A 22,474-nucleotide genomic window follows, 5' to 3' on the forward strand; every position below is an offset into this window, starting at 1 on the left:
CACAGTAACGGAACATCTAACAAAGATCACACAACACATTACCAGGCCTAAATGTGTGCTAGTTTCTTCTACTGAAAATCATGGCACTTTATAAGCACTCTGGGCCTGAGATCCATAGGGAATCCAGGTGTCTGCTTGGGATCCTATGGTCCAAACACAAGCCCTATGGACCATGACACGAACCCATTTTTCCAAATCACTCTTACTGTCAAATAAATAGTAGTAATAATAAAAAGGCAGCGCATTAGCCATCAGCACCACAACCTCAAATACAGAAGCAGGACCAAAAGGGAGATATACCAAGTTCCTCACACTTTTGGCTACTGGTTTGGGGAGCCACTAAGCAGGATTTTAGGAGCACCACAACTGTAATGTCACCACTACAGAAAATGGATATGAACAGCCAAGCAGATACCTAGGCAAGTAGCACTCACACAGAACTGAAAAGTGCACTGGGACAAAAAGGTAAATCTAAGTAATTTTTACACCTTTAATTTTGAAGCCAGTCAACTACCAAAACAGCTCTCTAAGGGCTTTTTGGCCAAAGCACATCAGAGTACTACAGCTCCCCTTCCTATCACACCTACTACATCTTCAGAGTGGTCCAGGGCAGTGGCTGGCTATAAAACTTGACACCAGTCATGAATTTCCTCACATCCAGGGAGTCCCTTGCTGCCCTGTTAAAGAATCACACCTATTCTTTGCATCACCAGAGCAGTGTAAAGTGGATGGAATGTGGGGCTAGGATGTAGTCCCTATTATGTTAATTTACCACATCTTATGCTAAATCAGACCAGTCATCTACATGGAGCAGGTGAACTTATGTTCCCCTCAACATACCTGCTAATAATATCTAGTACAAAGATAAAATCATCATATTTGAAGTTAGACATGTCGGTTCCCAGCAGATACGTTTTCACTTTCAGCTGCACATCCTATAAAACACAAACACATCAAAATCAATATTGAATATTTACTACATTTGTGTGCATATTGTTTTTAATAAAGTAGAAGTGACTACCCTGGAGTTAAAAATGAATGGCAGTAGGTTGAACGCATGGTTCACTAGCACATTTTGTTGACTTGCTCAGATGTCTGATCCCTCTGAGCAACAGTTTATGGCAGTCCACTAGAGAAACAAGGCTTGTTAATCATTTTCTTTGGCACATATGATCTTTTATTGGCTTCCACATCCTATCTGATTAGTTCACTAGTCAAAAATTGTTTCTTTCATCTTTGAGTAATGGAATGTCAATTGAAAACATACGATGCCAAGATTGTTGCTGGTAGGATCTTAAAGGTGCTTTGGATTATTGCCGCGCTACAGAAAACACACAAGGTTCAGAGCTTTGACATCTAAAACGTCGGGTTCTTATTAAAAGTCTCTGGCCAGTAATCACGTTAAAACTACAATGGAAACAGGCAGGCTCACAAGCATTCTGATTCTCCCCAGATTTTACGGATGAAAAGCCACAGCCTTATATTTCATCAGCTCCTTTTCCAGCTGATCTCAAGAAAGGCAAAGCTGCAAATGTGCTATACCATGGTGTCCAACAAACAGCCCGCGGGAGGACTGGGTTACAGCAGGGAGCTGGGTGCGCCCAGCTCTGGAGACGGTGGGATTGGGTTAAAGTGGAGGGCTAGGGCTGCCTGGCTCTGGAGGAGGAGGAAAGAGGGTTGGGAATTTTGCATGGCTGAAAATTGTGGGTACTGGGGGGTACATACTTTCTTTTTCTTTTATTTGTAAAGAGGTACTTACAAAAAGGCTAAGAAACACTGGAGTAGAACTTAATTTAATTGGTTTGGTGGCCAGCCGGAGGGATCAGACCATAAAACCAACGCAATTGAGTCCTATTCTTTCAGTGCAGCAGTGCGCTCGGAGCTGTCTGGCCACAATGTTTGTGAGGGGAATAGAAGGACTGGGGAGAGCGGCATAGCTGTAGTGAAGAGGAGACAGCCCAGTGAAGGAGAAGAGGGGGGGTGGGGAGGGCAGTTTGCAGCTGTGAGGGGCATTAAGCCTGGGTGCAGGAGTGGAGTGGTGGTGGTTGGGACTAATTTTGTGTTCGGCCCCCAGAATATGTAAAAAAATTGCCATGTGTACCCCGATGAAAAAAGATTGGACACCCCCATCTATACTGAAATGGACCATGAACAGCTTTTGGGAATCAAAAATAAATAAAATCCCTCATCTTGTTATTAGTACAACAAAGATTATTACACTTTACATAAGCCATACCATTTTATGGTACCTGCCTTCCATGTGACAATGGGGACTCATGGAAAAGTTCCATTCATCTGTTCAAACACTTGCTTTCAAAACCACATACACAAACTTATGCATACAAAGAATATGTGCTTAAATGTCAAAAGTCTTGGTTTAAATTACATGGAAAATATTCAGAGTTAAAAACATACATACTATCCTGAATTAGTATCACTGTACTTAGCACGTCTGGTAGAAAACGTTCTCCATTGCTTTAAACCCTCATGGGACTTGGCAGCATTAGCTAAAATACTGTACTTGTTCTGCTGATGACTAACACAGATTTTGGCCCACTTCAAATGTTCTGGGGTACCATTTATTATGCGATCATCATCAACCTCATCTTAAAGCAAACAAAGCCATTTATGTTATTAAAACAACTTGTTAATGTGTGTGCACACTTTCTTTTTTTCCCCATCTGGCCAGTGCCATCGATGTGAGACTGCAGATGAAAAATGAGTTGGTCTTGATCTGTTAGCTAGTCCATAATAGTTTCCTACCACAAAATTCAGCAGAACTATTGGTACTCCAGTTGGCATCCTAACCCAAAAGCTGGATGGTTTTTGGAGGCTTAGGCAGCTTTCTCACCCAAAAATTCCTTACATTAAATCATTTTAATTTCTATTTATCTACAGTAGTTTAGTTTCTGACAGAGATTACTATGTATGATTTATCCCTTGTATTTGGAAAAGAGTATGTTTAGAAAATCCAAAACAAACCTGCCATATTCGTGAAAGTCCATGTTCTAATTTCTTTTGTATATAACTACGGTCAAAATTCGTCTCCTCGGCTCCAATCACATTGCCGCCATCTGAAACTGAAACTGAAAGTTACTATGGATATTTCCAACAACCCTGAAAACATACTTCTAGTCTTACCTACTGCTTCTAAGTAGGCCTGTAAGGTGGACAATAGATATGGCTAACTTTGTTTCTATACAGCTGAAAAGTCTCAACTTTTACAGGAACGCAATAGTCTTTTAAAAAATAAATCACAAACTATTGCAGATAAAGTTGTGTCTGACTAAGACACAATAGCCCCCTCCATAAAACCAAATTGCAATAACTGACATTCATGTTTCAAATGGGTGGAGGTGGAATAAAGATAGTGTAACCTACACATCAGTCACGCTTTCCTAGAAAATGTTCCCCAACATAGTGTAGCTTTGTAAGCAAGAACCATTAGTTGAAAAGTTTTAGAAATAAGGCTTTCAACAGTTGATTGTAGCTGCATGTCTGGAGCAAGATCCTGCAATCTCTGCCCCCTGCAGTAATGCCAGCAGTACTATACGCTTGGCTTCGTTCTCTCGTACCCCTTCCATGCATTCTTGCATAGTACACCTACATGAGAAAATTTTGTAATCCCAGTACATCAAGGTCCCCCTACCCCCAGCTCCACTTTTCTCATTCAAATCCCATCTATTCAGTTCAGATACTTGTACATCCTTTATTACCACACCCATATTACCATACTTCCTAGAAGCACATCATGACCAGTGTATGTCATGCATTGTCCTCCCTCCCACTTTCTGCAGGGAGAAACTATGATTGATCATTTTGTGCAGATTCCCATAACTATTTTTTAATACAGCTGTGCATAACTATATAGTGACTTCCACTGGACCCATGCCACCACTCAGGCAGAAAAGCCTGATCAGTTGAGTTGAATATTGCAGAGACGTGAAGGAGAACCTATGTCTGCCCTCCATCAAGAGATCATCCATGAACACTATTGATGTTTCTATTCTAAACCCCGGGCTGAATCCAGAGTTTACCACTTCTAAGATATTTCTAGTATTTAGGTAGATGAGCCTGAAATTAATGTATGAACTTGCTTAGGAGTGGAGGGTTTGAACCTGGGCAATAATCAGCTAGAAATGATAGGCAACACGGGTTTCTGCTGTCCTAGTTGCACAGCAGGAGGAGGAAGGTTTAAGATTCTCTCACTGAAAGAGTTACCAGGTTATTCTGAACAGCAGAGACACCAGTAGCTGGTGACACTTTCTCACTAACCAGAAAAGGCACAGATCACATTCTTAAGTTTGCTGGCTATGGCTCCCTCGGTGTCCCCCCACCATGACTAGTAAATGAGAATATTAATATAATAACTTGGTGCAATGAGGATAATCATGTAGACCACCACAACAGCACTGTATTACAGAAAACGGAACTACACAAAAGTGAAATGAAATCCTTGCAAGTTGCATGGAACCATAAGAGAAACTTAATTTAAATGTATACTACAAATTTAAAAACACAGTAAAAGGAGGAAAAAGTGTGACACCATGGGTCAACAATATATTAAAAGAAGCAGATAGAGCAAAAAAAGGATCCTTCAAAAAAGAGGAAGTAAAATCCTGTTGAGAAAAATAGAAGGGAGCATAAACTTTGGCAAATGAAGTATAAAAAATATAATCAGGAAGAACAAAAAACGTGAAGAATGGGTAGACAAACACTCAAAAATTAGCAACAATTCATCTTTTTAATTATATCTAAAGCAGGAAGCCTGTTAAACAACCTTGCTACTAGCAGCACTTAAGGACAAGAAGGAAATTGCAAGGAACTTAAATGAACTCTTTGCCTTGGACTTCAAAGCTGAGGATATGAGGAAGATTCCCAAAACCTGAACCATTCTTTTTCAGTAACGAAGTTTAGAAACTGCCCTAGCTTGACATGTCAACAGGGGAGGTTTTAGAACAAACTGAAGCATTTAACAGTTGTAAGTTACCAAAACCTAATGTTAGTCACCTAAGAGTTTTGAAGGAACTCAAATGTGAAATTGCAGAGCTGCTAACTGTAATATGTAACCTATCATTTAAATCGGCTTCTGTACCAGATGACTGAAGGATAGCTAATATGATGCCAATTAAAAAAAAAACAAAACATTCCACAAGCAATCCCATCAATTACAGGCCAGTAAGCCTAACTTCAGTATCAAACAAATTGGTTTACACTATATGAAAGAATAGAATTCTCAGACACAGACGAATAAAACCTTTAAAAAAAAAAAAAAAGAAAATCATGTCACACCAATCTACAACTCTTTAAGGGAGTAAAAAAAAAGCACGTGGACAATGGTGAGCCAGTGGATACAGCATATTTAGGTTTTCAGTAAGTCTTTGACAAGATCCCTCACCAAAGGCTCGTAAGCAAAGTAAGCTGTCATGGGATAAGGAAGGAAGGACCCGTCATGGATCAGTAGCTGGTTAAAAGATGGGAAACAAAAAGGTGGAAATAAACGGTCAGTTTTCAATATGTAGAGAAGTAAATAGTGGTATCCCTGAGAGGTCTGTACAGTGGTTATTACTATAAAACATATTTATAAATGATCTGGAAAAAGAGGTAAATAGTGAGGGGGCAAAATTTGCATACAATACAAAACTATTAACGTCCAAAGCAGACTGCAAAAAGATCTTCTAAAACTGAGAGACTGGGCAACAAATTTTCACATGGAATTCATCACGATGATATTTCAGTGGCGCATAGTGGAAAACAATCTGAACTATACATATAACATGATGGGACCGAAATTAGCTGTCATCACTCAAGAACAAGATCCTGTTAGCCAGGATAGGTGTGGTTGCAACATCATGCTCCAAACGTCCACAGCCTCGGCTTGCCAGAAGCTGGGTTTAGATGACAGGGGATAGACCATTTGATGACTGCTTGTTCTGTTCATGCCCTCAGACTCACTTGGCATTGGCCACTGTCAGAAAGCACGATATTGGGATAGATGGACCATTGGTCTGACCCAGTATGGCTGTTCTCTTATTTTTGGGAAAGATTCTCAGAGGTGCTTAGAAAACTTTTCCAATGCTGCGTAAGTCCTCCTTGTACCTTCCCAATATTAGCTCTTTTCTGTACTTGTCCTTTCCAATGCAAGCGTCTTAAGGAAACACCAGTCTTTGTTCCTTAATCATCATTAACCACATTTATAAAGTCTGGAAACTTGCAAATCTGACCCGTGAAGAGCAAAAGCCAAAATCTGCAATACAAATACACTGTGAAATCACTTCACAATTGTCAGTTAAAATAATATCCTAAGCTCAAATATCAGAGGGGTAGCCAAGTTAGTCTGTATCTTCAAAAACAACAAAAAGTCCTGTGGTACCTTATAGATTAACAGATATTTTGGAGCATAAGCTTTCTTGGGCAAAGACCTGCTTTGTCAGATGCATGAGTGGCATCCTAAGCTCATTTATGAAACAGTCAAAATCTCTGCCAAATGAATCAAAGCAGGAAATGCAATTCTTAAAAGGGGAACTATGCTTCTTAACTGTCCTTCAGAAATGAGAACATACTTGAAGTAGTGGCTATAGCATTGTGACAACTTCTTGATTGGTGTCATTCAGGGAGTTTTGCATGTGGGCTACACAGGAAGATAATATAACAGGAACACAGCCGCCAACAACAACAACAACACTATTTTATGCAAATACATTAATTTTATCCACTCTTCTCCAATAACCATTCTCCAGCTTTTGCTTAATAAAAAGAAATGTCCTACGCAATGCCATGATAAAATTCTGATATCTAATCTCTGTAGATATGTAAACTAAAGTTTAATACTACGTCAAAAAATCATATTGTTTCACAAAGACAGCAGTTCTGAGTGACAAATGCACCTGCTTGAGATAAGTGATTTCCCATGCAAAATTCAAAGATATAAACCTGAAAAATGGAACACCCTGCTCAATGCACATGAAACTGATGTATCTTTTTCTCTGACTCAAAGTAATGTAACTAGATGCTGCAGACACTATGTGCTCTTTAGAAGTTACTATGACCTACTTTGCTGTGACACCATTCTGCAGAGACAAGTCAATCCTGAATTATAGGGCCACTTATCATTGGCATATTCACAATTCTATGCTGACGATGCCTGGCTTAGGCTGAAATGTTGGTGATTGCTTTTGCCAAAGGTGGCGGAATGAATGGGCAGATGGCTCCGTAACAGAGAAGAGGGACATTGCTATGCACTTTTTATAAGAAGTTTCTGAGACTTTTGTTTTGAGCCCTAACAGGTTTGATGGGTCTTGGCTCTCATATTTTATCCACTATTACAGGAAGCTATTTGTTGCATGCAGGTATATGAATTTTTGAAATCACCTCCTTTCATGTTAAGTGTTATATAAGAAAATCTGCTAAAAGGAACACAAAAGCAGTTTGTTTTATTGAATTTGGAGCATATGGCAGAATATGTAATTGTGCACAATTTCAGGTAAGTAAAAATAATGGAAATGTATTGTTCTAGATATCTGATTTAAACTATAAAAATCTCCATTTTCCATTACAATTTCTGCTTTGTAAACTTAACTTAGCAAAGCTTTACTTCAGTTATGGGATTACAAAAGAGATTTTTGTTGCCTCCTTGCTAGACAGATATGACTCAAACCATTTTCATCTAGATTCATGCTCTGAAACGTCCTCCTCTTCTGGTGGATAACAAACAGGCTTTAACTCAGTAACCATGTAGGAATACAGTGTATTATATTTCAACATTTTGAAGAACAAAATGGCATGTGATCTAATACATATTTTAAGTGACTCACTTTCTCTTTTCCCACAGTATTTATTATGCTTATTAAAGATGCTAGCTAATCTTATCAAAGTTTGTTTGTGAAGTCAGGAAAATTTAAAAACTAAAGCAATGAGTTAATGTTTCTGATTCAAGAAATTTTATGCAATATTTAATCAAAAAGTCCAAAAGTTTTTAATTACCAAAGTTCAAGAATGAATTTTGTAAGCTCTTTTTTCAATTCTTTCCTCTACTGTAAATGTTATTTCTTTTCTGTTTACAGATGTGAGGCATAGGCTTTACAGAAAAACCATTGGTGCATTTAAACACAAAAAGGAAAAACTTACAAGAAGTGGACACAGACAAATGAGTAGGGAGGAATATAAATGCATTACTCAAGCTTGCAGGGATGTCATTAGGGAGGCTACAGCACAACTGGAGCTGCAGGTAGCAAGGTATAGGAAGGATACCAACAAGTGTTTCTACAGGTATTTTAGCAAATGGAAAGTGGTCAGGGAAAAGTGTGGGACCCTTATGGAATGGGAAAGGCAACCTAATGACAGATGATTTGGAAAGAGCTGAATTAGTCAATGCTTTTTATGCCTCAATCTTCACAGACAAGATCAGCTCCCAGACAGCTGTATTTCATAGTATGAAAAGGAGGCGAGCAGCCCTCAATAGTGGGGGAGGAGAAATTAAGGACTATTTAGAAACACTGGGCATACACAATCTCATGGGGTCAGATCTAATGTAATCAAGGATACTAAAAGAGTTGTCTGATGTGATTGCAGAGCCATTGACCATTATCTTTGAAAACCTGCGGTAATCAAGGAGGTCCTGGATGATTGGAAAAGGGCCTATCTTTTAAAAATGAAGAACAAGGATCCTTGGGAACTACTCACCTTAGTCTGTGGGGAAAAAAAAATCACGGAGCAGGTCCTCAGGGAATCCATTTTGAAAGAGTTGGAAGACAGGAAGGTTATCTGAAATGGTCAAAATAGATTTCCCGAGGGCAAATCATGCCTGAACCACCTAATTGCCCTCTATGATGAGGTAACTGGCTCTGTGGACATGGGAAAAGCAGTAGACATGATGTAGCCTACGGTTAGCAAAGCTTTTCTTACTATTTCACACAGTATTCTGCCAGTAGGTTAAAGTAGTACAGCTTGGATGAATGGACTGTAGAGTGGATAGAAAGCTAGTTAGATCATTGAGCTCAGTGGCTAGTGATCTACTTAGATAGCTTAATATCTAATTGGCAGCTGGTACCAAGTGCAGGACCCCATGAGTAGGTCCTGCAGCCGTTTTGTTCAACATCTTCATCAGCCAGCTGGATGATGGGATGGTTTGCATCCTCAGCAAGTTTGCAGATGACACTAAGCTGGGAGATGAGGTAGAACTGCTGGGGAGTAGAGAGAATCCAGAGTGACGTAGACAAATCGGAGGATTGAGCCAAAAGAAATATGATAAGGTTCAACAAGACAAGTGCAGAGAGTCCTGTACTTTGGACTCAAGAATACCATGGTCTGCCACAGGCTGGGGACCAAATGGCTAAGCGGCTGTTCTGCAGAAAAGGATGAGGGGATTACAGTGGAAAAGAAACTGGTTATGAGTCAACAGCGTCCCCCTGTTGCCAAGAACGCTAACAGCATATTGGGATGTATTAGTATGAACATTGCCAGGTGAGTATTCCTCTTTGTTGGTCAATGGTGAGGCCACACGCGTAGTATTGTGCCCAGTTTTGAGTCCCACACTACAGGAAGGATAATGACATTGGAGAGAGTGCAGCAGAGGGCAACAAAAATAATTAGCACAATGGGCCCCATGACTTAAGTGCAGAGCTTGAGGCAACTGGGCTTATTTTATCTGCAGAAAAGAAGAGTGAAAGGCAATTTGAAAGCAGCCTTCAACTACATGAAGTGGGGCTGTAAAGGGGAAAGAAACGATGCTGTTTTCAGTGGTGGCAGATAACAGAACAAGCAGCAATGGTCTCAAGCTTCAGTGAGGTGGTCTAGGTCAGACATTACAAAAAAACTACTTCACTAGGAGTATGGGTTTCCTAGAGGAGGCAATGAAGTCTCTATCCTTAGACATTTTCAAGATCTGGCTTGACAAAACCCTGCCTAGGATGATTTAGTTGGTGTTGGTCCTGCTTTGAAGCAGGAGGTTGGATTAGATGACCTCCAAAGGTCTCTTCCAAACCTAATCTTCTATGATGGGTCCCAGTCCTGTGAAAGGCTTATCCATGTGATTTACTTGCCATAACAGTACACAACGTGAAACAGATGTGCAAGACTTTGCAGAATTGGAGCCTTCCTTTGTTGTTACTTAAGTTTCTTCTGAGGTAATCTGTTAAAATGACAGTCACAAAAGAAATTGTAGTAAACATTTAATTCAGCTCCTAACTGTACAGGTGAATTTGAAAGCAACTAGTTCACCGAGGCTACGTCTACACTATAGCTCCATTTCTAAAGGACGGTTTTCGAAACAATGTTGAAAGACAGGCTTTCGAAACAGCGTCCACGCAGGCAAATAGGGCCCAAAGTGTTGACCAGCCCTTTCAAATCGCACTGCAATTTTGAAAGAGCATCCACGCATCCCAGGACATCCTTTCAAAAGAACAGGAGCAGGAAGTGCCACGGGTAGGGTTACATGACAGACAAGCCTTTCTGGGGCCACTGCCTGCTGTCCCTTTAAAGGGCCCCCCACCCCAAGCCTTGGCCTGCACAAGCTGAGGGCCAGCTACCTGTCCCTAGGCATCCAGGGAGAGAGAGTAGAGGCGGCACCCCAGGTCTCCATGGACCCCGAGCAAGTCCCCACCTCCATTGAGGCTGCGGCCAGTGCACTTGCCTGCGATCCTGGCCACTGTGCACCAGTGGCTTGGGGTAGCCACCCTCCAGGAGGCCGTCCTCAGGGCACGAGAGCCCCACCCAGTCCCCAGGGTCACCCGCTGCTTGTGGGGCTTCCCCACAAGCAGCAACTGGTGGGACTGGCTGGTGCTGGAGAACTGGGGCAATGACCGGTGGCTTCAAAACTTCAGGATGACCAAGGGGATGTTCCTGGAGGTGTGCCACTGGCTCGCCCATCCTACAGCACCGCAACACCCGCATGAGGCCGGCACTCCCGCTCCAGAAGAAGGTGGCCATCGCCTTCTGGAAACTGGCCACCCAGGACAGTCACTGATTCGTTGGCCACCAGTTCAGGGTTCACAGGGCCACCGTCAGGGACGTCCTCAACGAAGAAAGCCAAGCCCGGGTCACACCCCCACTGCATGTGGAGGCCAGGGGACACCCCAGCAACAGGTACCACTGGGGACTGAGGGGGCAGCCCCCGCTAGGAACAGGGAAAGGCACAGGCAGGCATGCTACACCCCACCCCCACACTCACGAGCGCACCCCCTCACAACCTGAAGGTCATCCAGGCTATCAAAAAGGCACTCCTGAGGCAGCTGATCCATGTTGGGGGCCTGGACAACACCATTTGGAGTTTCAAGGAGTTGGGCTTCCCCAACTGCTTTGGGACCCTGGATGGCACACACCCCCATCTGGGCCTCAGAGCACAGTGGTGGGGCCTATGTAAGCTTCAAGGGCTACCACTGTGTGGTCCTGCAGGTGCTTGTTGACACAAACTGTTGCTTCCAGGATATCTGCATGGGCTGGGCTGGCCACTCCCATGACACCAGGGTGTTCCGGAACTTGGGTATGGGATGCCGCATGGCTGAGGGGACCTTCATCCCCCGGCGGGAGCTCCCTGGCAGAGACACCATAATGCCACCCTGCATTGTAGTGGACACAGCCTACCCCCTGCAAGCTTGACTGATGAGGCCATACACAGGGTGCACACAGCCTAGCCAGGACATTTCTAATGAGCTGCTGAACCGGGCCCGCAATACGGTTGAGCGGGCATTCAGCCACCTGAAGGGGTGCTTTAGATGCCTCCACACCAGGTTGGAGGTGAGCCTCAACAGCATCCCGGCAATGGAGGGGCCTGCTGCACCATGCACAACTTGGTGGAGGCAAAGCATGAGCCCTTTGTGCGTGGGTGGGCCACCGAGGCAGGGCGCAGGTACAAACAGTCCCCTGCCGCCCATACCACCAGGCCCAGCAGGATGGGCTGCAAGCGTGGGAGGCCCTGCGCCATGCCTTCGAGTGGGGGCCACGGTAACCCCCCCACCATGCACACACACACCCCTCCACCAGCACCCCCCCCACAACATGCACACGGGACACAGGGTAAAACCAAACAACAAACTGTTCACTTGAATGTACCCGTCTGCCTCTGCGTGGTCGAGGGAACTATTTACAGGCAGGAGGGGGAACAGCTAATGGAGGGCTGGGAGGAACTATATACAGGTGGGAGGGAGAATGGCTAACTGGGGGCTGAGGGGAATTATGTACAGGGGAGTAGTGACCCTGGGCAGGTGCCCTGTGAGCCCTGAGTGGCCAGGGTTGGGCAGGCGGCTTTACCCCCTCGATGGTGGTCGATGGCTGGGATCCCCGTGGCCCACGCCCTCCTCTTTCTCTGCACGTCTGGGGCCCCATCAGGGCTGGGCCAGGGAGGTAGGGGCACGGCTGGGGCACAGTCCCCATGGCCTTGCCTGGGTTAGCACTGGGGGTCGGGGGGAGGAGCAGGGGGCAAGGCTTCCATCTGGCTGGCCCTGGCCAGCAACACATGGGCCAGCTGCAAGAGGCTCACCAAGGGGAGACAGCGTGGGACCAGGGATGCAAGGTCAGGCTCATGGGGGCCCGCTACTGCAGGGAGTGGAATGGGAGGGGGGATTGGGGCAGGGAAGAAGGCTTGGGGGGGGTGGGAGGGTGACAGGGGCATGGGGAACAGTGGGATGGGGGCAGGAGGAGCAGGTGAGGGCGTGGCTCACAATGGGGTGGCAGCTGGGACCAGGTGGCTGATCACGGCCTGGGTCAGGGCATTCAGGCTGGCCACCTCCTGGTCCCAGACCTGCTTCTCTACGGCAGGCCACTCCTGCAGCACACCCGTTGGGTCCCGCAGCGCTGCCATGTGAGCTGTGGTCCCCGCCTCCTCCTTCCTGCCCTGATGGTGCCGGTGGATGGCTCGCAGCAGCCCCACACTGTCCCCGGTCGGGGTTTGGGCCACTCCCCCTTGCCCTTGGTGGTCAGGCTCCCTGGGACCATGACAGGGCTGGTCCAGCTGCCAGCTGCTGGAGCCGTGGAGAGAGAAGAGGGGAGAGGAATGGGCCATTACTGCCAAGCAGTGGCACCTGAGAAATCCCCTCCCTGTCCCGGGGGTCCTACAGGGACCGCATGCCAGGTTCTCCATCCAGGTGCCACAAGTGTGAGCTCCCCTCCGCCCCTCCCCCGGTCTCTCCACAGCCAGGTTGCCTGTGGTGCTGTCCCAGCAGCGTGGTGCTGAGTGCATTAGCCCTCTGAGGCCGGGAGAGTGAGGCTGTGCAGCCTGCATGTGCCCCAGGGCTGACGGCTGTGTGGGTGGGCTGCAGACACCCCGGGTGGGACTGAGCGCCCCCTCCCTGAGCCCCATGGTGACCAGCACAAACGGCACATACCTCTGGGTCCCTCTAGGAACTTGGGCAGGGCACAATCGGAGGGGGCCTGGCTGGATGGGCCAGACCAGAGGTCGATGACGAGGGCCCCCTTGCTCAAGCCCTCATCATTGCTAATGGCCTGCAGCCTACGTGGGCACCTGGTGCCAGTCGCCGGTCCTGGACCTTCCTCCCCCTCAGTCCCCGTCTTGGGCTTCAGCTTCATTTCAGGGTTCACTGTATCAAGAACCACAGCCAGGGGTCCTGCCTCCTTGGACCCAAGGAGACGGTCCAGTTCCTTAAAGTAGGGGCACTTGCTGGGCGCTGCCCCCAACCGCCCACCCGTGTCCTGAGCTCTGCCGTAGCCCTGCCAGAGCTCCTTGACCTTGGACCTCACCTGGTCTGGGGTGCGGGTGGAGTGACACTAGCCAGTGCGGTCCTTGAACAGGTGCTCGAAAGCCACAGTGTTGCAATGCTGGACCCCCATCTGGCACAAGACCTCCTTGCCTATCCAGAGGGTGAGGAGGTCCTGCAGCTCGGCCTCAGTCCATGAGGGAGCCCAGCACTTTGAGGCTTGGCTCCCCTCCCGGGAGGACTCCCCACTGTCCTTGAAGGGCCCCTGGTGTGGTCTGGGTTCCAGGGTGCTGGCCATGGTGCTGGAGAGCAGGGTGAGCTGGCTGAGACCTCACAGCTGCCTGCACGCTCTCAGCTTCCTGCCTGAGGCTTTGTGGGAGCCTGCATTCTTAAATGTGGCTGGATGTTCTTAAACGGTCCCGTTCTTTCCAAGTTACTTTTGAAAGCTCACTGTGCATGTGTAGACACTCCATGGGTTATTTCAGAAGAGGCCCATTTTTGACCTCACTTTCGAACGTACTTGCTAATGTAGACACACCCCAAATGTTTATTAGATATAACACTCCAAGCTCTCTGCCTCAAATAGCCAGCATCGCATACAATGCAAAAAGTTCTGATCATTTTGGGTTAAAGATCTGTCTCAATTTTAAACTGATTTATAATATAAAGCATGTATCTGATGACAGTGCCAAAAAGCCAATGATGTCTACTAAATGTGAAGAGCACAGCAGTATAAACATTTTTACATGATGACCAAGCTTCACTTTTCTGGGATGAAAATATCCAAAATTTATTAAATTTATCATTTAAAATTAATTTATAAGCAAAGTGAAATTACAAAAAAAGTCACAATGTTTAGAGTGTCTTGGAATGCCATTATAGGTTGCAGAGATTATAAATTTAATTCCCTATATGGATTTTGACTTTGGATTTAACAAACTGCATATAATGTTCATCATATATAATATTTCAAATATTACATTTTGCCAGTTGTGAGATGTGATTGCTGAGGAATAATAGTTCTATTCTCATAAATTAGAAACACTACTTACAGATACACTGCTTCTCAGTTACATGACAGCATTCAATAAATGAAATCTGATTGCTTTAGTTCCCATTTTATGTGACATACTAAAATATTAATATACCGTAAACATTCTGTTTAAGGACCTATGCGTTTGTGTCTAGCATTAACCACCTGTCTATCTTCACTAGTTAATCCCATTCTAAGGTGTTTTTTTAAGTGTTCTTAAAAAAATTTAAAATATCTTCTTGCCTTAGGAGCTGATCTTGCAATCCACACTCACACAAGAGGTTTTACTTGCAGTTCACTGTATAAGGATTTCTCTACTTCCATCTGTATCTGAAAATGATCACAGTAGAATTCTACATATTGATCACAAAAACCAAGTGTGAATACTCTTGGAAGCAAGTGTGACTTTGGGGTACAGGGAGGAGGTAGGATACAGGGAAAGAGGACAAAACAGAATCACTGTTGCCTCGATAAGTGGGGAGGGATGAGCTTGAGCATTGGCCTGCTAAACCCAGGGTAATGAGTTCAATCCTTGAGGAGGCCGTTTAGGGGTCTGGGGCAAACAGATTAACAAAAAAACAAAAAAAAAAAAATCTTTCAGGGATGGTACTGAGTCCTGCCAACAGTGAAGGGGACAGGATTCAATGACCTTCCAAGGTCCCTTCTAGTTCTATGAGATATTTATCTCAATATGTTATAATTAATCTGCACAACTATTAAGATATACACCCATCCCTCATTTCATGAATACTTTACTAATGAGTACTCCCTAAAACGAGGAACATATATACTTACCTTTATTCACTAAATGAGTGAACATACCCCGCTTATATGAGCAGGGTCCTTGGCCGGGGGGCAGGGACACCCACAGCCCTATGGCTAGAGCAGAGCCTGCCGCAGGGTCCCTGTTTGGGGGGTTGGGAGACCCGCAGTCCTGCGGTGGAAGCCTTCTCCCTCCCTTCCCTCAGGCAGGCAGCTGTCTGACAGCCCTACAGCAGGGGAAGAGAGGGAGAAGGCTCTTAGCCTGGTTCCCTCCCCTGCACTGGTGGGAACATGAAACTGACCAGCCATGAGCTGATCAGTTTCCTCGTCCAGCAAGCCATGGGGAGACTGGATCCAGTCTGCTCCTGGTTCCCAGCTCCTGCCATTCTGGGAGCCAGAACACTGACCAGTACTGGTGGTTCCTGGCTCCCCTCACCTTGCAGGAAAATTTGAGTTATGCAGGGGTTTCAGGAACAAGCCCTGGGTAACTCGAGGGTTTATTGTATTACATCCCCACCCGCCCGGACCGCAGACCTCACCCTTAGCCAGGTTTTAACTCTCTCCACATGGTCCCAAACTGCCTTCAGCCTTAACCGCTCCCCACACCCAGCAGCCCCAAATCACCCCCAGCCTTAGAGCCCTTCAGCAGCCACAAACTGCCCCCAGGCTTACGTTCCCCCTAGAAACCCCAAACTGCCCCCTGCTTTACACCCCCCAGCAGCCCCAAACCGCCTCCAGCATTAGACTCTCTCTGTGGCCCCAAACTTCCCCCAGTCTTAGACACGCCCCCCGCATCCCTCAACAGCCCCACCCTTAGACACTCCTCCTCCTCCTCCTCCTGCAGCCTCTTCACCAGGGCTGCTAGGCTGGGTGGCTCCCCCTGCCCTCCTGCTCCCAGCAATTAACTCAAGTGTTAAGGTTTCAGCACCTAGGCATAGTAGTAATAGCATCCTTCAGTCTACGTAGACTATGGATCGCGCCCTTCGTAGTTCCATTTGGGATCATCATTTGCAGCATTGACTGTGACTATGAAGGCCCACACGAGAGTGACAGTCCTTGCTGCATCTGTTGCATGTGTAATGGGTGTCTGGCAGGTCCTTACTGTGCTTTCTGTGGGCTCGCTTCTCCTCCACTAGCTGTCTGATTCTCATCTCACCCTTCTGAAGGCCCTTGTGTAGGTCCTGCCTCCATCGGCTGTGATCGTCTGCCAGCTCCTCCCAGCTGTCCGGCTCGATGTCTGCCTCCCTGAGGTCCTCTTGCAGTCATCTTTGTAGTGCAACTGGGGGCGTCTAGGAGGCCTTTTGCCAGAGGCTAGCTCGCCATACAAGATGTCTTTTGGGATCCTTCCATCATTCATCCTGCGGACGTGGCCAAGCCAGTGGAGTCGACGCTGCCTGAGGAGGGTGTGCATGGTTGGGATTCCAGCTTGCTCAAGGACAGCGGTGTTGGACACTGTCCTTCCATGATATTCCAGGATGCGCCTGAGGCAGCACAAGTGGAAGACGTTCAGCCTCTTTTCCTGGCAGGCGTACAGGGTCCAAGTCTCGCTGCCATAAAGGAGGGTGCTGAGGATGCAGGCTCTGTAGACTTGCATTTTGGTGTGGGTAAACAACTTGATGTTATTCCACACTCTCTCACTGAGTCTGGACAGAGTTGTGGCTGCTTTTCCAATCCTCCCGTTTAGCTCAGACTCCAATGACAGGGTGTCAGTGATGGTGGACCCGAGGAAAACAAACTCGTGGACGACCTCTAACGTATAGTTGTCAATGCTGATTGATGGAGGTTCAGCAATGTCCTGAGCAAGTACATTTGTCTTCTTTAGGCTGATGGAAAGCCTGAAGTCCTTGCATGCTTTGTAGAACCGATACAGCAGTTTCTGAAGCTGGTCTTCTGTGTGTGACACTACAGCAGCGTCATCTGCGAACAGCATGTCTCCAAGGAGGACTTCCCACACCTTAGATTTAGCTTTCAGCCTTGCAAAATTAAACAGTTTCCCATCAGATCTTGTGTGCAAAAAGATGCCCTCTGTTGAAGATCCAAAGGCATGCTTCAGGAGGAGCGTGAAGATGATCCCGAACAACGACGTATCCTTGTTTGACGCCGCTCCTGATGCTGAAAACATCCGATAATGTGCCGTTATATTGGATGGTTCCTCTTATGTCTTCATGGAAAGACTGGATCATCTTGAGTAACCATGGTGGACAGCCTATCTTGTGGAGCAGTTTGAACAGTCCATCCCTGCTGACCAAGTTGAAGGCCTTGGTCAGGTCGATGAAGGCAATATAGTGGCTTCCTCTGCTCCCTGCATTTCTCCTGCAGCTGCCTCAGAGAGAAGACCATGTTGATGGTAGATCTCTGTGCACGGAATCCGCACTGTGATTTGGGGTACACCCTCTCAGCAATCTTCTGGAGCCTGCCAAGGATGACGCGAGTGAACAGTTTACCAGTGGTGCTTAGGAGGGAGATTCTATGATAATTGTTGCAGTCACTTCTGTCTCCTTTGTTCTTATAAAAGGTTATGATGTTAGCGTCGCGCATGTCTTGTGGAACCTCTCCCTCTCTCCAGCACAGACACAGTAGCTCATGTAGGGGTTCCAGGAGAGTGTCTGTGGCACACTTGATTACCATCCTGGCCTGGGGCTTTTCTACTGCAATGCTGTCAATGGCTTTCTTCAGTTCATCTACAGTTGGTTCCTGGTCCAGTTTGTCCATTACTGGTAGGAGCTCAACAGCATTGAGGGCTTTATCAACCACAATGTTCTCACGTGAGTACAGCTCGGAGTAGTGCTCGACCCAGAGCTCCATCTGTTTGGCTCTGTCAGTGATGACTTCACCAGATTTGGATTTCAGAGGTGCCATCTTGTTCTGGGTGGGTCCTAATGCCTTCTTGATGCCCTTGTACATTCCCCCGAGATTACCAAAGTCAGCACTGGTCTGGATGCTGCTGCATAGCTTGAGCCAGTAGTTGTTGGCACAGCGCCTGGCCGTCCGCTGTACTGTTTTTCTGGCTGCTCTGAGTGCTTGCAGGGTACTCTGGCTCAGCGAGCGTTTGTACTCCAGGAGTGCAGTGCGCTTCTTTTCGATGGCTGGGATCATCTCATTGGAGTTAGCTTTGAACCAGTCGTTTGTGTTTCTAGCTCTTCTTCCAAACTCCGACAAGGCCGTGTTGTAAATTGTATCCCTCAGATGCTGCCATCTGGATGTCACATCGGCACCCCCAGGGCTGCTGCGCAGATTCTCCTCGAGGGTCTCACTGAACTTTTCGACTCTCGTTTGCTGTCTTTCTGGCATCAATGTGGGGCCTTCCAGTTGGTTGAGAGTGGTACAGCTTCTTGGGAATCACCTTGAGTTTGGAGCAAACTAGCGAGTGATCTGTATTGCAGCCGGCACTATGATAGCTGCCTGTCAGAAGGATGTTTTTGAGGTCATCACATCTAGCAATGACCATGTCTAGTTGATGCCAGTGTTTCAAGCATGGGTGTCTCCATGACACACTGCGCTGTGGCTTGGTTTGGAAAAATGCGTTTGTGATGCGCAGATTGTGGTACATGCAAAGTTCGAGAAGACGCTGTCCGTTTTCATTCATTTTTCCCCACACCAAAGTGGCCTAAGCAGGAAGTCCATGAGTCACGATCGGCTCCAACTCTCGCATTGAAGTCACCCAAAATGTACAGTTGTTCATGAGCAGGTATTTGTGCTACGGTAGCACTAAGCAAGTCACAGAACTTGTCTTTTACCTCTGGTGCGGCATACGGGGTAGGAGCATAAGCGCTGATCAGGTGGACAGGACCAGAGCAAGTTTGAAGTATGACCTGAAGGGGGTTCTTCTTGTGTTTTACCCTGCCAGAAAAAGGTGTAGTCCTTTTCCTTTAGAGATCCTGAATCTGCGAGTCGCGTCTCTTGCAGAGCAGCAATGTCAACTTGGAGCCTCTTCAGTTCCTCATCGATGACAGCGGTCTTTCGGGTGTCGCTGACGTCCTGAAGATCTTCAGTCAAACCAGTCAGCATGGTCCGCACATTCCAGCAAGCAAGCTTAAAAATTTGATGGTTTCCTTTTCTTGTTGATTTTCTTATTGGTTGCCTGGTGCTCAAATTTCAGTCACTTGTCAGGTTTGGGAACCTTAAGCCTCACACACCCAGTGAGGCAGGTGAACTGTGGTGGGACAGTACTCTACTGGCTGGGGGCTGCCCAGCTCGAGGCGGGCAGTGACTGTCCAGTGAGATGCGACGCTCTCTCCCACCGTCGAAGGCAACCCCTGGCACTCGTTCTCTATGCCAATCGAGCAAGAGCTTATAACTGGTATCTGTCACCTCCCATATTGGTTCAACGCTGTTAAGCGATGCTGGAGCACCTCTCCAGGCATGAGCCTGGGCAATTTTTTGGGACCCTGGGCTGCCCAGACGCCAGTGTTCCCCTCTTGGCTTTACTGATATAGTCCAAAGGAGAAGATAAAGAGAAGTTACTCACCGTAGTAACGGTGGTTCTTCGAGATGTGTCCCCGTGGGTGCTCCACCATAGGTGACGGCTTGGCCGGCGCCGCAGATCGGATCTTCCAAGCAGTTTCTGCCGGACCGCGCATGCGCCGGCGCGCGCCGCTCCCTGGCGCGCTCCTGGCCATGTGCGCGATCCGGTCCCCGCCAGTTCCTCGACCAACCGCCTCGGTTGCCCCTGCAAAACACTAACAGAGATCCGAAGCGGGGAGGATGGGCGGGAAGTGGAGCACCCACGGGGACACATCTCGAAGAACCACCGTTACTACGGTGAGTAACTTCTCTTTCTTCTTCAAGTGTCCCCGTGGGTGCTCCACCATAGGTGACTACCCAGCAGTAACCCAGATAGGTGGTGGGTAATCGGATTATGTGCAGCTGGTCCCCGAGAGGACCGCTGCAGAGAGACGGGTATCCTCTTGGAATACCCTGTGAAGGGCGTAATGTTTGGCGAACGTGTCGTAGGATGACCAGGTCGCCGCTCTGCAAATGTCTTTCAATGCAACGCCCTTGAAAAAGGCTGTTGATGCTGCCACCGCCCTGGTGGAATGAGCCCTGGGAGTGGCCGACAAAGGAGTCTTTCTGAGCTCGTAGCACATTTTTATGCAGGATACAACGTGCTTTGAGATTCTCTGCGATGAGAGACCTTCTCCTTTAGATTTGGGAGCGAGGGAGACCAGGAGTCTATCCGTTTTTCGGAAGGACTTGGTCCTGTCTACGTAGAAGGCTAGCGCCCTCCTCACATCCAGGAGGTGTAGGCGCGCCTCTTCGCTGGAGTTATGAGGCTTTGGATAGAACGAGGGTAGAACAATAGGTTCATTGATGTGAAACTCGGAAGAAACTTTGGGAACAAAGGCTGGATGCAGCCGTATGGTTACCGCCTCCTTGGAAAAGACAGTGCAGGGTGGCGTTGCCATGACTGCCGCAAGCTCGCTCACCCGATGGGCTGACGTAATTGCAAGAAGAAAGGTCGTCTTTACTGTAAGGAGGCGAAGGGGAACCGTGGCCAAGGGCTCGAACGGTGGTCCCATGAGTGTGGTAAGCACCAGGTCCAAGCTCCACGAAGGTGGAATCGGTTTCCGAGGGGGGTATAGGTTTACCAACCCTTTGAGGAACCTGGTAACCATAGGGTGGGCGAACACCGTGTGCCCTCCCTCCTCATGTCTGAACGCCGAGATGGCGGCAAGGTTGACCTTTAACGAGGATAGCGAGAGTCCTGCTCTCTTGAGGTCCAGTAAATACTCTAGAATTGTAGGTATAGGCACCGAAAGGGGGGCCAGCTGCTTGGTAAAACACCAAGCCATGAATCGAGTCCATTTTTGTTTGTAGGTTTTCCTAGTGGAAGACCTCCTGCTACTTTCTAGGACTTGCTGTACTTCCACTGTGCATGTGCTCTCTAGGGAGCTGAGCCATGGATTAGCCACGCTTGCAGTCGCAGGCTTTGGGGGTGCGGATGCACTATGGACCCCTGGGCTTGCGTGAGCAGATCCGGCGCCACCGGAAGAGGCATCGGTGGGCGGTCCGACAGGCGCAGGAGTAGGGGGAACCATGGTTGGCGATCCCATGTTGGGACTATCAGGATCATCCGAGCCTTGTCTCTCCTGGCTTTTTGCAGAACCTTGTGGATCAGCACTGCGGGGGGGAAACGCGTAAAGCAGGAGGCCTCCCCACGGGATCGCGAACGCGTCCCCCAGGGACCCCCGGCCCAGCCCTGCTCTGGAGGAGAATCGTGGGCACTGTTTGTTGTGCTGAGTGGCAAACAGATCTATTTGGGGAAACCCCCATGTGTGGAAAATCGGCCGTAGTAGATCGGGACGGATCTGCCACTCGTGGGTGAGCGCGAAACGTCTGCTCAACTGGTCTGCCTTCACGTTGTGCGTGCCCGGCAAGTAGGAGGCTCTCAGGATTATATCGTGGGCGATGCACCAGTTCCATAGGCGGATTGCTTCCGCGCATAAGGTACGGGATCGAGCTCCTCCTTGCCTGTTTATGTAAAACATGGTGGAGGTATTGTCTGTACTGATCCCGACGACTTTGCCTTGTATACGGTCTCGAAAGTGTTTGCAGGCGTTGAACACTGCTCTGAGCTCTAAAACATTGATATGTAGAGACTGTTCCGTGGGTGACCACAGTCCTTGAGCCACCTCTTCGCCCATGTGCGCTCCCCACCCTATGAGGGAGGCATCCGTAGTGAGGAAAACCGATATTTGCGGCTGATGGAAGGGTACCCCTGTTAGCAAGTTCCCGGGGTTTACCCACCATTGCAGGGATTCGCGCACCCCAGGTGGGGGCGACACCACCCTGTGAACGGTGTGTACTGCCGGCTTGTATACACTTGCCAGCCAATGTTGCATGCTGCGCATGTGCAACCTGGCGTTCTGTACCACAAACGTAGCCGCTGCCACGTGGCCCAGCAGCTGCAAGCACGTCAAGACTGGCACCGTAGGGCTGAAGGTGATGACCTGCACGAGGGAACCGATGGCTCGAAAGCGAGCCTCTGGTAGGTATACTCTCGCCGAGACCGAGTTTATGCGAGCCCCTA

The 22,474-nt window shown here is 47.6% G+C and overlaps 1 protein-coding gene across 3 annotated transcripts in view; it reads right to left on the bottom strand.

Annotated features, from left to right (window-relative positions):
• The window catches only part of VPS50 (VPS50 subunit of EARP/GARPII complex), a 184,277-nt gene that overhangs the window by 88,339 nt on the left and 73,464 nt on the right, over nt 1–22,474 (bottom strand). The window contains exons 14-15 of one of the 3 annotated variants that reach the window (XM_074984736.1): nt 2,983–3,074; nt 841–935 (exon numbers count right to left, since the gene is read on the bottom strand). In XM_074984736.1, the coding sequence (XP_074840837.1) occupies nt 841–935; nt 2,983–3,074 (187 nt within the window). Of the gene's footprint in view, nt 1–840; nt 936–2,982; nt 3,087–22,474 lie in introns of all 3 variants that reach the window. The other 2 variants (XM_074984735.1, XM_074984734.1) reach the window with 2 other exon arrangements.

This window comes from Carettochelys insculpta, chromosome 2, assembly GCF_033958435.1.
Source record: "Carettochelys insculpta isolate YL-2023 chromosome 2, ASM3395843v1, whole genome shotgun sequence".
NCBI lineage: Eukaryota > Metazoa > Chordata > Testudines > Carettochelyidae > Carettochelys > Carettochelys insculpta.